General features: G+C 40.6%; 1 protein-coding gene across 1 annotated transcript in view; it reads right to left on the bottom strand.

The window, feature by feature from the left end:
- The window catches only part of AFF3 (AF4/FMR2 family member 3), a 296657-nt gene that overhangs the window by 276775 nt on the left and 4521 nt on the right, over positions 1 to 15361 (bottom strand). Inside the window, exon 4 of the mRNA XM_014960165.1 lies at positions 10893 to 11699. Within this exon, the coding sequence (XP_014815651.1) occupies positions 10893 to 11699 (807 nt within the window). The remainder of the gene's footprint in view (positions 1 to 10892; positions 11700 to 15361) is intronic.

The following is a 15361-nucleotide window of genomic DNA, read 5'->3' as shown; positions in this document are numbered from 1 at the left end:
CCCTTCCAACCACCGAGATTCTGTGATTCTGTGATTATCAGAGGCTAGAAACTCTCTGAGTGGGGGAAAAGGAAGAACAACAACAAAAAAGACCTGCTCTGTTCCAGAAAACTCCAACTCTGTGTAACAGGCTGTTCACAGACATTCAGCATGTCCTACGTGAGCATGAGGTTTCACCTCTTCCACCTGCCCCAGATGCTACATCTATATCTCAGCCCAGCTTTGTGCATATTGCCATATTGCTTATGTGGGGATGAGTACTGCATTTTCCTTCTGAGACTACGTTATCACATCTGTGAAGAAGCTGATGGTCCTTCTCATCCTCACGGAAGAGGACAAGCTTCTTTAGAAATAACTTTAGAAATAATTTAGAAATAATTGTGCAGTTAGATTCTTCGGCATGGGTGTCCTCTAGACATAGGTCCATTCCTATATGGGAGCAGGAACTGCACAGGAAGGAAGGCTCCCCACAGGAACAAACACACTGCAGCAAACCCCCAAAGTTCTGGGGCCTGCTCAGCCATCTCTAAGCTACTGAAAGATCTTGCATGCAGACTTTATCATAGATTACGACTGCGGCTTATGCTATTTTTCAAACTGTCCATCTCACATTGCAGTTGGTCCTCCCATGAGGACAAAAATTTAGACTGTGACTAACCCCTCCTTTTGGTTGGCTTTCTCAAAGCATTATTTCATTCTTTTCTCTTTGGGCACCCAGCTCATTCATATGTCCTCTCTATCTCTGTATGTTTAACTTTTCCTGCATGCTAAAAATTTGTGATTTGGTGCAAGAAAGCCATTCATTCTCTGTTTACAGTATTTTTGAAACTGCCTGTCTCACATTGTACTTGGTCCTCCATCCCATGCCTTTATTCTAGGCTGCATACCTCCACTCTGGACTTCCATGAAATCAGAAACTAATCAGCTAGCGTGCTTTCTTGTATCAGATGTCCCTGAGATTGTATTTAAAATCAGAGAAGGCCTCATAGAAAATAATGCATAACTGCCAAATCATGGCCATTCTGTATATACTTTGTGTTAATACCAGTTTTGACCATGTTTGTAATCAATAATCTCATAGCTGTCTTCCCCTTTTCTACTTCAGGTTCTACAAGTTGTCGCAGTCACATAAAGCTGTACCTGCCTCTGTATCTGAATGCAATTGTGCAACTAGCTTTAAATAAATGAAGAATTTGATTAACAATACGTTATGCTACTGGTTTTTAAATAGCAATAATCTCTAGCACGTGCAAGAAAAAAAACCCCACATCATCTTCAACATCTCATTTCAAAATAGTTACAAAGCTGTTTGAAATCCCATCTCTCTTTAAACATGTGTTAGTGATATGAGTTAACAAGAAATACTCTTGGTTTTCCTCTCTTTCTAGCTGCACAAGCTTCCCTTACAGCCATTTGCAACAAATGCAGAGGAATATGAATAGCAATTTTTGGTTCTGAGAGAAAATGCTGGATCCCAGTATTCCTGACCCTGTGGCTCGCTGGCCTGAATGCTTTTTGTGTATTTATCTTCCGAATGAAATGTGGTGTAAAGCCATCTCACACTGAGCCTCCATCACTCAGAGACACATGCTGGTGGGGAGGAAAGAGAGTGGGACCTGTATGAGGGAATTTAGGAAAGGAAATGCTTATCCTAAACCGTGCAAGAAACAACCTCAGCCTTTCTAGCTTGCTGGTTTTAACTCACGAAGTAAAAAAGATACCATATTTCAGAACACACGATTGTTATATATAAAATACAACTAAAAGATTTGGAACTACATGAATATATAATGTACACATTTCTTTACAGATGCATTTTTCTCCAGACAGGCCGGTGCCTGCTTTAATTTGGAAGCTATCCATTTTCATACAAAGTTAACCAAGAGTGACAGGAAATCAGACGCCTACGTTATTTATCTTTTCTGAACTTAAAAAAAAAAAAAGCCTTCTGTTAATTACTTTTCTAGGAAGCTATTTTGTGATACCACAGGGATAGATCTTCCATATTCAGAAGTGCTACGGAAATGACAACTTTACGACGTGCCGGGTGAATAAAGTATGTTACATGCAGATATTAAGGGTATATTTGTCTTCATTTACTGTAAGTGAATATGTGACCAACAATAAAGAATTTAACTGCTTCTGGCCTGGCTGGATGCATTTACAACAATTACTGGAGGTCTGACCTCTTTAACCTTACACATCAAGTGGCACATATACATTATTTATTTAGCTGGAATTAACAGCGATCTGTGAAGCTCACTTTATTTTCCTTTGGTTCTCTTGCTCATCAGTCATAACTGACCCCTGTGAGTATGTTCAGTGGTGACAGTTTCACATCACTCTGATTCATGAAAGACTGGGGAAACTACAGAACAAAGCAGCAAAATATTTTTCATGGATATTTAAAAAAAAATACTGAAGCAAAACAAACAAAAAAAATCCTAAACCACCTTTACATCCTACATGATCCCTTGTAGATTGCTGTGAAGACAAAGAGTAGACAGAAATGCTCTACCTTGCTATAATTACTGGAAAGGAGAATGTGAGTTGGCATTAATAACTGCTCTGCAGGCGCAGCGAGGGCTTGGACTCCACACCTGACTGCACACTGATACAACGCTCTAGTGTTGTGCAATGTGAGGTCTGAGAAGCAGACTGTGTCTAAGTATTTCCCTGGTAATCGCAAATCCACAGGAAGCCCACCCTCGCTCCCTGTCTGCACCCTCACCCTTTCTAAGCACCCCTTTGTTTCAGGAGGCACGAAGCAGATGGAGAGGAGATGCTCAGCCGAAACCTCGCACTGAGGACAGTTTCTCCTGCTTGTGGGAGAGCCGTGCCGCAGTGTGCATCCAGAGAAGGACCGCTTTCTCCAACTGCTGAATACCCTTCCAGGCCTGGGAGCAATCCATGTTAATGGGGCCAAAGGTGGAAAAGTGATAGCTATGCCATGTACCTTCCGAGGCGCCTTTCACAAAGGAGGTCTATTAGACTTCTTTGTTTCTGGTAGGGAGGGTTTTTATTACATCCAGTTATCATAAGCACTACATTGGATTCCAAAAAATCAGACAAAACGTGCAATTAAAAACTTTTTTTTGTAGTTCTAGGAACCTTATTTCCTTCATCAATAACTTCAGTGCTTACCAAAAGGAACTAAAGAAGCAGTTATACAGGGTTGTGGACATTTTTATGCTTCCACTTTTGTATGAACTCCAGAGCTGATTCATAAACCAAACCATCTACTCTGGGGAAAAAAAAAAAGGCAAGAGGAATACACTTTTCTCACAATGAACCATATTCTTACATCCATTAAGCTCTCTTTATCCCACAAGTGGATACTTTTCCAACTTTTCAAAAGATGGAAAGACTAGTTTTATCAAAGGGAGGATCTGGCTTATGAGAGACCCCAATGAACTGCTCAAAATATTTTTTCAATAATTAGACAAAAAAAACCTCAGGGAAAACTTGCAAAATGGCAGGTGCATACATTAAGGAATTCCCTTGACAATCGTAACTTTACATCCAGTTTCAAGAGATTTTTCTCTGATGATAGTCATCCTACCAGTGAAAAACAAACAGGAACAACAAATGATTCACCATAGCAACAAAGGCATAGCACATACCATATGGCAATCAGTCCATACAGAAAACTTTACGGTCTATGTAAATAGTTTTTTTTATTATTTTCAAAAACTTATAGATAAGTTTAGCTAGTACTTTCCCAGAAAAAAAGATTTTTATATTTAATTCAAAAGGGAAAAGCAACTTGTTTTTCTGAGGGTAGAAACAGTAAAACTAGGGAGGCTCTAAAAGTCAAGCAAAGGCGTCTAAACAGTATTTTCCTTCTACAAGAGCTGCCATGCAAGAGTAAGCAGAGAGATGAGGCCCACTGTGTTCGATGAATCTGCCTGCACACACAGTCACTGTGTGCCTCAGAGACTGCAGAACGCAAGAAAAGTGGAGGTTTGTGTCATGACTTGGAAACTATACTGAAAATCCATCTTTGCGCATTGTGGTCTCCGCTGTGTTTGTTAAGAGCATTTCAAACACTTCCCTGTCTATTTAATACACTCTTTCTTTGCAGTCCTAGTCTGTTGAACTCCTGTACATAAAAACAGGCTGTAATGCACAGCCCTCCCACCGACACACTCGAAGCTCCTGAATAACCCACGACTAGCAGGGATCTTTGCACCACACTGCTCTTGTTGTCCAGTTCTTCCTGTTTAACATGGGAAAACATCCTTTATTTGTGAGGAAGGTCAGTGGTACCATTACAGGGATGAATTGAGCTGTGTCTTCTTGTAAACGCAGCTTGCTAACTCATTCCCATGAACATCTGGGAAAGAAAACATCTACAACTGGCTCATACTTACAGTACTCGAGTGCTGTGATTGCTAACTGGCTTCTCAAGCACTGCAATTCTTCAATAAAGTTGATAAGTGGTAGAGGAAAAACAACACACTTAATTCTACGCTTATGTCTCCAGACTCTTTGGGCGCATCCTAGAACGGTGCCGGATGAAGTCTGGACCTTTTTGCTAATGCATTCAATCTCTCCCTCCCTTTTTATCTAAAAGCATCTTCAACTGCTCTTCTATTCTCATTTCTGCCTTTCTGGGACAGAACTGAAGACCCTGGGAAGCAGAGAAGAAAAACCCGGATTCAACTCTTAGTCCTGCAACAATTCAATAGGCTCTGTCTGTCACAGCAAGGGGAAGGTGGCGTGGTGCCTCTGAGGAAAAGTTTACTCAGATCTCCTCTATACCCTTTTCCTTCCTCGTGAGATGTTGTCTCCTCTCTACTTGCTGTAGATCCAGAAATGCAGTATTTCCAGGGGAAGCATGTACTAATCATGACCACCTTCCCAATTTATTCTGCACTTGAGCTTCTGTTGTCAAGTGAGATGCAGCTGCACCTGGTTTTTAACACATGAACTTCCACCTTCAATTTTAAACCGGAATGGAACTACTTATTATACATGTTATGCATCAAGGCTTTCCTTAAGAGAGTTTGGGTTTGAACAAATTCCTGACAGTACGTCCATATTTAGGAGGGTTTTTTCAGAGCGGGGAAGAAGGGGAGGAAAGAGTTGTGGGGTTTTTTTGCTTTCCATTAAGATATGGGGACAGACTGATAGGCAAAAAAAAGATTGCAGATTTAAAGAATACTTGCTACTGCGTGTCCCAGATGCTGATAGCTATATATAGCCACTTGAATGAGAATGACTGCAGAGAGTATCTTATCCAGGCAAATAGTATTTTGCCTGAGTAAGATCAGGGCAAAAATGGGGAAAAAATGAAAAAAAAAAAAAATATCAACATTTAATCTATTGTACATTACTTCTGCTGCAGAAGAAGTTGTGTAAGTAGTCCAAGTGGAATAAGAACATGTCCTCGTGATGACCCTATCTACATTTCACATAAATGTGTTCCAAAATTTAACAGAACTAAATCTATCCTTTTTACCATTAGACTGCTAGTCATTCTTGAATACAACCTTGATCTCCTTGCTCCATAACCCTTAGAGAAGTAAGCAAGGACAATAGATAAGGCTTCTTCAATGTAACAAAAAAGCAGCATGCAGCATGTAAGATGAAATTCAACAACAGAACTCAGATGTAAAGAACATGATTTGCCATCTTAGGTTTTTCTTATTGTCTCACTCAACAAGATTTTAGAAAAGAGAGGCACTTGATTTTCCTTCCTATTTTCTTCTATCCCTGGTATCAAATTTCTTTTCCCTTCTATCCAATTCAGTGGGATTTTACTTACAGTAATATAATTTCTAAGTAGTTCAAAATGTGAAATAGCAGTACTTGAGATGACGAGCTATCATTTCCACAGAGCAGTATGATAATTTTGGAAGGACCAGGAGGTTGGGTATGGATTCTAATTAACACTGATGAACCTGGCTCCTAAAGATTAAATTCCCAAATGAGTAACTGCTACCTTTCTACATACAGGTCTATCCAAGTTATTCTCATTAAAACAATTAAAAAAAAATTATAAGCTTCAGTCTGTGTCAAGATATTGAAGGCTTTCCAAAACTGATTAAAAAGAGTAAATGAGGTATTGAACTACATTAAAAATCAACCTTTTTCATGTATTGAAAAGTAATGGTCTATAATTTGTATTCAAGTGATTTTATTTCCAGAGAATAATAATTGTACTGCAGCCAACTTTGTGCCCTGTTTCTCTGAAAACCTCAAGGGATGTACCGAATAGGATTTTGTATCCTGCTGAAGACACATGCTTTGCATGACATTGCTCCTTATTTTTCAGTTCTTAAAGGGAGGCTTAATTTTGTTTCGTCATGTGCTGCTTTTTCTATTGATGGTTCCTTCAAACTGGTAAGCACAAATGAAAGTGCATAGGTATTACATACACTAAATAGACTTGGGAAAGTACTATAAGCTAAGTGCATGGAAACAGAGGACTCAACTTGAATGCATTAGTAAGTGGACTTGAAAACCAGGAGATTTATAAAAATATATTCTTGTTTCCTGGTTTTCTCTGTGGAACTTGAAAATCAGGAGATTTATAAAAATATATTCTTGTTTCCTGGTTTTCTCTGTGGAACTTGAAGCTGCCTATAGTCATGTGAAGTTCAAAATAAAACTGAAACGTCACACAGAAGTACTCATCACTCTGTGTGCCCCAAATCTGCAGGAGCTGGGGAAATTGTCATTTCTCACCAGACACTTCTCTGCTTGGTGAGACTAGGCAACTTCTCCCCTGCCCCTGGCCCCCAATTTTTCCCCCTTTGAGTCTTGTGTTTTATCTCACATCTACACCCTGCATCCACATCTTGCTTCCCCTCTTTGCATCTTTTTCCCTTACAGCATCCTGCAGTTCAGTGTTGAGTTCAGCTAAGCCACTGTAGAACTTGTCAGGGAGGCTTAATTTTGTTTCGTCATGTGCTGCTTTTTCTATTGATGGTTCCTTCAAACTGGTAAGCACAAATGAAAGTGCATAGGTATTACATACACTAAATAGACTTGGGAAAGTACTATAAGCTAAGTGCATGGAAACAGAGGACTCAACTTGAATGCATTAGTAAGTGGGCTTGAAAACCAGGACATTTATAAAAATATATTCTTGTTTCCTGGTTTTCTCTGTGGAACTTGAAAATCAGGAGATTTATAAAAATATATTCTTGTTTCCTGGTTTTCTCTGTGGAACTTGAAAATCAGGAGATTTATAAAAATATATTCTTGTTTCCTGGTTTTCTCTGTGGAACTTGAAGCTGCCTATAGTCATGTGAAGTTCAAAATAAAACTGAAACGTCACACAGAAGTACTCATCACTCTGTGTGCCCCAAATCTGCAGGAGCTGGGGAAATTGTCATTTCTCACCAGACACTTCTCTGCTTGGTGAGACTAGGCAACTTCTCCCCTGCCCCTGGCCCCCAATTTTTCCCCCTTTGAGTCTTGTGTTTTATCTCACATCTACACCCTGCATCCACATCTTGCTTCCCCTCTTTGCATCTTTTTCCCTTACAGCATCCTGCAGTTCAGTGTTGAGTTCAGCTAAGCCACTGTAGAACTTGTCGAGGCCAAGCTGAAAAATATAGGCTTCAGATCATGGTATCACTATCAATACATTTTAAGAGCTGAAAAAAAAAAGCATCATGACACAATTGGGCCTGCAGACAGAAAGCAAAGGCTATAAAAGTGGCCCAAAGGGTGGTGATCTGTGGCACAAAGACCTGCTGGAAGCCAGCCACTAATGGCGTACCCACACAGCAAATGCTGGGGCCAATACTGTTAAACGTCTTCATTAAAGATGGGGATGATGGGGCAGAGTGAGCCCTCAGCACATTTGGTGATGACACAAAACTGGGAGGAGCAGCTGATAGCCCAGAGGGTCATGTTGCCACCCAGAAGGACCTTGACAAGCTGGAGAAATGGGCCTCAAGAAGTTCAACAAGAGGAAATGTGAACTCCTGAATAGAGGGAGAAATAACCCCAGCACCAGTATAAGCTGGGAACTGACTGGCTGGACGTGGGGGTCCTGTTGGACAACAAGCTGACCACGAGCCAGCAACACCTCACAGGGCTACCTACACTAACCCCCAGAGCACAGTAATGGCCTTACCTAGCCCATCTCAGCCACACACTTTTTATTTTAGCAGATGTAAAGCTTCATTCCACCACCTGCACTCCAGACACTTTATCCCCAAGCTCTCTGCCCCTCTCCTGCCTCTCGTATTCTCCTGGCTGCTCTTAGGAGCTTTCTGCCACTCTCATTTCTGTTTCCACATAGCTTCCAAGACACTGTTGTGGCCTAGTTGTCAGCCTGCTTTCCCTCACAGTCATCCTATATGGCATCTCTACTCTTCCCATAACCACTAGGGATACAGGTTCTTTCCTGGCCATCACCTTTAGCCCCACTCTGAACAACAGAGGCCTCCTTTTGCCTGCAAATGTTCCCAGGAACATGACAGCTTTTGTGCTCAGAGAAGCTAGAACTTCTGTCCCTAATAGGGGACAGTGAACACTTGATGCAAAGGAGAAGTTTTATGAGTTTGAAAGCAGGAATTTAAAAAACGCATGGAAATTCTTTCAAAACTGTACTAGGAGATGTATGATACAAATAACAAGAATGGAAAAACATTTTGAAATAAAAAGAAGTATGACTGTAAATTAAAGGGAGGGTGGATTAGGCAACACTGACTGAAAAAACTTTCAGTCTTGGTCAATATCTCTCCCTGTAGCAATACCAGTGGGTAACCAATTTTATCTTGTGCCTTTTGGGATGGAAAATGTTAGAACAAAGGAAATGTCAGGATAAAGGAAAAAAGGATGGGCATTTCTATCACCAGGACTCTCAGCCCTCCAACATAAAAATCTAAATAGTCTTTAATTAGCTCCAGTTTCCAACACCAACACCTATAGTATCTAGTATTTTTCTTCTGAGTAATTTGTACACCTTTTTTTAGAATAGCATAGCTCTTTTTTAACGTACCAGACCATGTTTTTTAGTCTACTTCCTTCAAATTCAGTTAAATGTTTATATTATGTTATCAAGTACTGTTTCATTAATACTGCATCACATAAAATCTGTGTGGAGTTAGTGAACACTTCAGTAGCTACCCTCCAGTCTGCTCTCCCCTACCATAGCCTACATTGCCACCAGTATCTAAGCAAGTTAGTGCAAAGCAATCTCAAGTACGTCTACATGTCTTTAAACTGCAGTATAAATTTACCCTTATGCATCAGCATGGATTACATACAACAAATGAGAGCTTTCTTTCCTGAGGTAGGTGAATTTGGAATGCAAATGGTACATCTTGAATTTCAGACAAACAAATGATTGCCTATCAAGACGCCTTTCCAAACTAGTCCTTAGAGTATTGCATACATGTTAAGGGGGAAAATTTGAAAGATCTAGACAATTGCCACTGGCATCTTTAATTCTAACAACACTTCCCACTTGCAGACAGAAGCACAAGTCTGAAAGAGGTAATAATAGCTAAATGGATATTAGTATCTGCCATTACCTGATCTATGTGCGCAATTACAGCAGTTTGTGAATGCTAAATTTGCTTATCAAATCTGGCTTAAGAGCCTAAAACAACCAACCCCTCTTCAGAACAACACATCACCTACGTGCTGTTTGGAACTGATGGAACTTTAACTTAGAGAAAAACCACATGGGTATAATGCCTAAAAGAGCTGAGAGAAGTAATTGCTTCCAGAGAGATTTCTTTCCCAAACCAAAGCAAAGAGGGAATACAACAGTAAACTCCATTTCTGAAAAACAGGCATTAAGAGGCCAGAGAACTCTACCAAAAATTAGATTTTTCCTCTCCTTTAATCATGCCAGAAACAAAAATGTTAAGACTAAAAACATCTCAAGACACACCACAACCGTCAAATAAGAGTGAACAATCATTGTCTCTGCTCTGAGAAAGTCACAGTGATTCAGCCATAAAGTTGCTTAGTTCTACAAATACTATAAATTGTTTATAAATTGGGAGCTCTACCAATTTGCATGAAAGGATGATGTGACCATCTTTGTGTTGGCATACAGGCCTCTGAATGCATCCCAGGAAAAAAAAAATCACCAAAATTCTGCCCAAACCAACCATTTCCTCCTCGTCCAAAAAGATCAAGCAGAAAACCACAGACTGTATAGATGATAAAGCAAGGTATCCTATTGGCATAGAAGGAATGTGAAAGAAATGAACATAAAATAAGTCCAAGTAGCAATCTTTCATTTCTACTGCTGATAACAGAAATGTTGTCTAGAAGCATTTTCAGACATGTTCTCATACTTGTAGCATGGTTGGGTTTCTACAGATGGTGATTCTTTAGGAAGCAAATCTTAGCCTTCTCAGAAATTGGTTTAAAACAGAAACAGATACTGTGAACTAAAAGAGGAGTCTCATTGCTGTATTCTCATCTATTTCACAAATTTCATACTGTTCAAGTAATTTATTTAGATTACAAAGCTACTTTGACACCATTGAGGATGGCACAACTACTTCTGACCACAAGCACTTAATCATCGCCGAAGAGAAAAAAGTCAACAAAATAGGAATAGTAAGAAATAATACATCTGCCTAGGAAAGAAAAAAATTTAAAACATCCAGACTTTACATGTGGACACTCAGGAAAAAAAGTCAGTTTAATACTATCTAGGGCTATAAAATGTGCCATCATAGAAAGTGTTATGGTCCTGGAGACCGAGCATTTCACTGTTGAGATATCTTTATATTACTGTGAGGCTGCTATTTGCAATATAGTATGTCAACGTTAACAAAAAAAATCAACACGCAAACTAATATGATAAAAATGTGTAAAGAGACATGCAATTTGCAGTGCTAAGGCATCATCCATCCATCCATCCATCCAAGGGGGTATGTCATAAAAAGCATAAAAACACTTACCTCTTCTTGCTTAGGAATGCTGAACTTGGCTATCTTTGACTTGGTCCTGGCTGAATCAGGCTTGTTTGAAGGCACTCCCCTATACGACTTGGTTGTCTCTGCTGGTAGCTTCAGCTTTGGAGACTCATCAGGAGCCTGGTCTTGACCGTCCATTGGCCTTACATAAGCTGTTGGTTTCTGCTGAACCAGACTGGGCTTTGAAGCAAGAGAGGGTGGGAAGTTTTGGACACAGTGCCCACCACCATGCTTTGCTGGCCTCTCTTGCACTTGAGCTCCTCCTTCTGAGCTACAATTGAGCTTTGCTGGCTGCTGCACTCTGTTGACATTGTCTCCTAGCGTGGCCCTCAGTGAGCTTTGCTGGGCAGTGTTGGAGGAGGAGGAGGAGGAAGAGGTGGGACTCGATGCATAGCGTTTTAGTTTCTCCAGACTGGATTTTTGGTTTGCCAGTTTGAAGTCACCCTTGTGTGACTCCAGTGACCGGTGCCCATGCTTGCTTGCTCTCTGCTGGCCATCTGAAGAGGCGGTGTGCCCGGTCTTCTGCCAACCCATCGTGGCGCTTTTGCTCTGCTGGGCAGATAGGGCTGCTGGTGTGGAAGAAGTAGTGCTGGAAATGGGAGGAGGAGGCGCCGGTCTTGAGTCTGCTACAAGATGTTCATCGGGCTTGGGGAGAGATGTCTGGGGAACCCCAGGTTTTGGAACCCCAACAAGGTGGCTCTGGTTTGATCGGTCAGTTAACAAGTCTTTCATTTCATCATAGTTGCCCAGCGTATTCTGGATGCGATTGGAGAGCTCATCCCCCTTGTTAGTCTGCAAAACAAAAATCCGAGTGTTCTACAACGGTCAGAGTAAGAAAAACAAAATTCCCTGCATGCTTCTGCTGAAATCCTTACTGAAGTAGCACTGCCTTATTCAGCAGCGGTGTTGAGGGATGAAATCGAAAATCCTTATTGTCTCTGAAGACACTTGTCAACATCTTAAATCTACCCTGAACTGGAAAAGCTATAAAGGGCCTTAGAGTATATAAAAAAAGAAATCTATCACTGGTATCATGCTGTAGTTAAAGTATATTACCTGGAAACTGGAAAATTTATTATTGCGACTACCCAGAATGGTTTGGATTAAATCTGACCATGATAAAACTTTTCCTGTAGCCCAGTGCAAGCTCTCCTTCAACCATGAATGAAAACACTGCATTCCCAATTTCCTTCTCTGCCTGCCTGAGTTTTCACATGGCATCTGGGAAGACACACAACATCCGGAGTAAGCACTGAATGAACTCACCAGTCTTAGCCAACCAAATACCCTGAGGTGATTTGAAGATAGCTCATGAGACAATGAGAAAACTACAGATGATTATGCCCCTTCTTCGAAAATAAACCAACAGGATGCTCACTCCAGGGCACTCTCCTCTTTAAAAAAAAATGAAAAAAAAAAGAGGCGAACAGAATCCCCCAAATTATTCACGTTGTGTGCAGCAGGGGGAACACAACCACCCTCTCTCCTCTTTAAGATTAATCATTGTCTTTAAAATCATCCATTTACTTCCTGACTGAAAAGGCAGAAGCTCCATAAAGAAATAAAACAAGCAAATAAAACATACTGGAAAAGATTGAAAACTCTTGCTTTAAAAAGCCACTGTAAGCAAATGGGTGTATCATTAGCATTTATGCAGCAGAGATTTTTCTTGAACCCTGCCAAGATTCGGGTGTGTGATGTTCTTTGCTTTATGTTTTCAGAGGAAGACAGTAATGAGCAAGTGGTGTTCTCCTTTCTCTCTTCCAGACATGGGGCCTGGATGGGAAAACTCCTATTGGCTTCAGAAGGCCAAGCCTTCATCTCAAGACTCTCTGTTTTAGAGGAAAACAGAAAGAAGGAGAAAGGAGTAAATGGAATGAAGAAGACCCCCCCTGCCCTGCAAAGTTATATAAAAAATACAAAAGATGTCTCAGCAACACCAGTTACTCTGGAAAATTGGGGGTATTTTTATTTTTAACTCTTCAAATAAAATTGAGTCACTAGAACAAAAACAGTTCCAAATCTTCTTTTTAGGGTTTCCTATTAAAAAACCTGAATCCAAGCAAAAATCCCCTGAAAAAGAGCGCAGTGATTGCCACATGGTGACTTTCAGAGGGCCACAGTGGTAGCATTCCTAAGTCAGACAGTAGAGGCAGTCCTGTCTTGCTTGAAACTTGTCCCCCCAAATTTCAAGGAGATATGGAAAATACATTAAACCTAGCTTTTTTACATTCATTTGTTACAATGCTAACAGAGTTGAATATTTATATATATATATATCTCAATAATATATATTGAAGGGAAGTGGGAAGGGAAAAAGTCCTAAGTGTTGCATCTGAAACGTTGCTTTGCAAACTTGGAATAAGATGGCTCAACCACTACAGCCTGATCTCTCTGCATATGCAGCTGCTGTTGTCACAAGGACAATAACCTGCCATGAAAAGAAATATGAAGCATTAATTCATAGACAGCAAGTGGCTTAAAAAAAAGGGTGTTCCTTCACTTCACATGAATCACATTGATGCCCTAAAGAAGAGGAAATTATTAACAAGGCTTCAAAAGTGGGAAGCATCACATGCATCTGAAAAGAAAAAAGGTTGGAGATATACTCATGTCTCCTGGGGTCAATGAAATAGCTTCTACACTTTGGCATCACCTTGACCAGCAGAATTACTTTCCAGAAGGCACAGAAAATTTCCCTTTTACGCAGTGGATCTCTTCTATGCTTCCAGTGGATCCTCTGCCTCATGTACCTTGTAGAGAGACATGTTTCCAGCTTCCCTCTAGGGAGAGAGATCTGCCTTTGGGCCTGCACCCAGCCTGATTCAGCCAGCCTGTGTGTGTGAGGTTTCCTTCCCTGCCAGGATCATGACAACAAGGACCACCAAATGGAACAGGGGTCCTGACACCCACAAGTCTCCTACAGCCCAGACAGCTTGTGGGGCAGCTCTTGCCTTTAGGTCCATCCTTCGGCGAACATGATGGGATCTGAGGTAACATTATGAGCTTTAGACATAACAGTTCGTTCTATTATTTGCTCTGAAATATTGCTGGCCTTATTTAGTCATTCAAATAGGGGAACACGTGATCACAAAATGAGTATGTAGGAAAAGCCTTCTGTGCAAGCATTTCGAACTTACAGCACTGTCATATTCTTCTGCAATGCAAGATGCATCCATGCATTTGAAGACTGCAAGATTCAACACTTCTAAAAGTAAACCTGATGGTTGCATGGAAGGTCATCAGAATTTTTTTATTCATTAAAAATACCGATATGGTTAATAAGGTATTCTGTTCAGGAAATATCCAGAATGAAACTCCTACTTTTTACCCCTGTAAAAGACATTTTAAGTAAAAGATACTGGATTTCCCGTAATCTTTCATAAAGGGTTGCTATGGATACTTTGAAGAGGATAAGGGGCAACCCAAAGAGTCGGGATTTTTCAGAAAATCTGATGTCACAGGAGTAGTGATACATGTCAAGGTGAGAGAGGACATAAGATTTAAGAGATTTCCAGTCTGCCTTTGATTTTCAGATATGGCCTTCTGAATGGCAAATCCTTTGGCTTTAGCTCATGTTTCTCAAGCTGTGCAGAGGAATACTGAATTTAAACAGAGTTTGCAGTGAATGTCTACTGTAACTTAATTCCCCTCCGGAAACACCTAAAACTTGAACATGCTCTTTAAAGACAGTAAGAGAGGGTTTCAGTTTTGCTTTTGCAGAAGGTTTCCTCTTTTCAATCAGCCTCTCTCCACAGTAAGATCAAAAAGCCCAAGCTGTAGCTCTGCACCCCCAGACCAAAGGTTCACAAATGCTTGGATGAGTTCAGACAGCACAATGGTCCATTGCCAGTGTACACATGACATTCAGACTACACTACTGCTGATGTTTTGATGTCCAGTACTTTCAGAATGACCAGTCGTGCCAAGCAGCTGTGACTGTGACACCAACAGAGCTGTGGGTAAGTTGTACTGCTGTCCTGAGCTTTGCCTTTCTCCATGTTTCCTTGACAAAGTCAGCTGTAGTATGTATTTCTGCAGCACCTTCTTTACACACTTGTCCAAAATAGGGACACAGAGTTTAAAGATATGAAGCATGGATGGAGCCATTAGTCTGATCTCCCCAAAGGATACCCACTCAGTATCCTATCTGCCTCTACAGATGGCAATGATTTTTCATCACTCCTATTAAAGTTGATGGAATTTTACTATGGTTGTATAGAGGTGCCTTCAGACATCATAACTCAGAAACTACTGGTGTGTCCATGATACATGAAGTCTATGCCACGACAGCATGTATACTGGCAGACAGGTAATAATCAAAGTGCATAAAATAGTCCAACTATGCCACTTTTATAAGTGATTTGAGGTTCAGCATTACCAGCTTTAGGTATCACAGTCAAAACAGTACCAAGGACCCAGGTTTTTTTTGTAAGGAGTAAATTTGATTGGAT

Source organism: Calidris pugnax, unplaced genomic scaffold (genome assembly GCF_001431845.1).
Source record: "Calidris pugnax isolate Ruff unplaced genomic scaffold, ASM143184v1 scaffold188, whole genome shotgun sequence".
NCBI lineage: Eukaryota > Metazoa > Chordata > Aves > Charadriiformes > Scolopacidae > Calidris > Calidris pugnax.
This window is presented reverse-complemented; position numbering and strand designations above follow the sequence as displayed.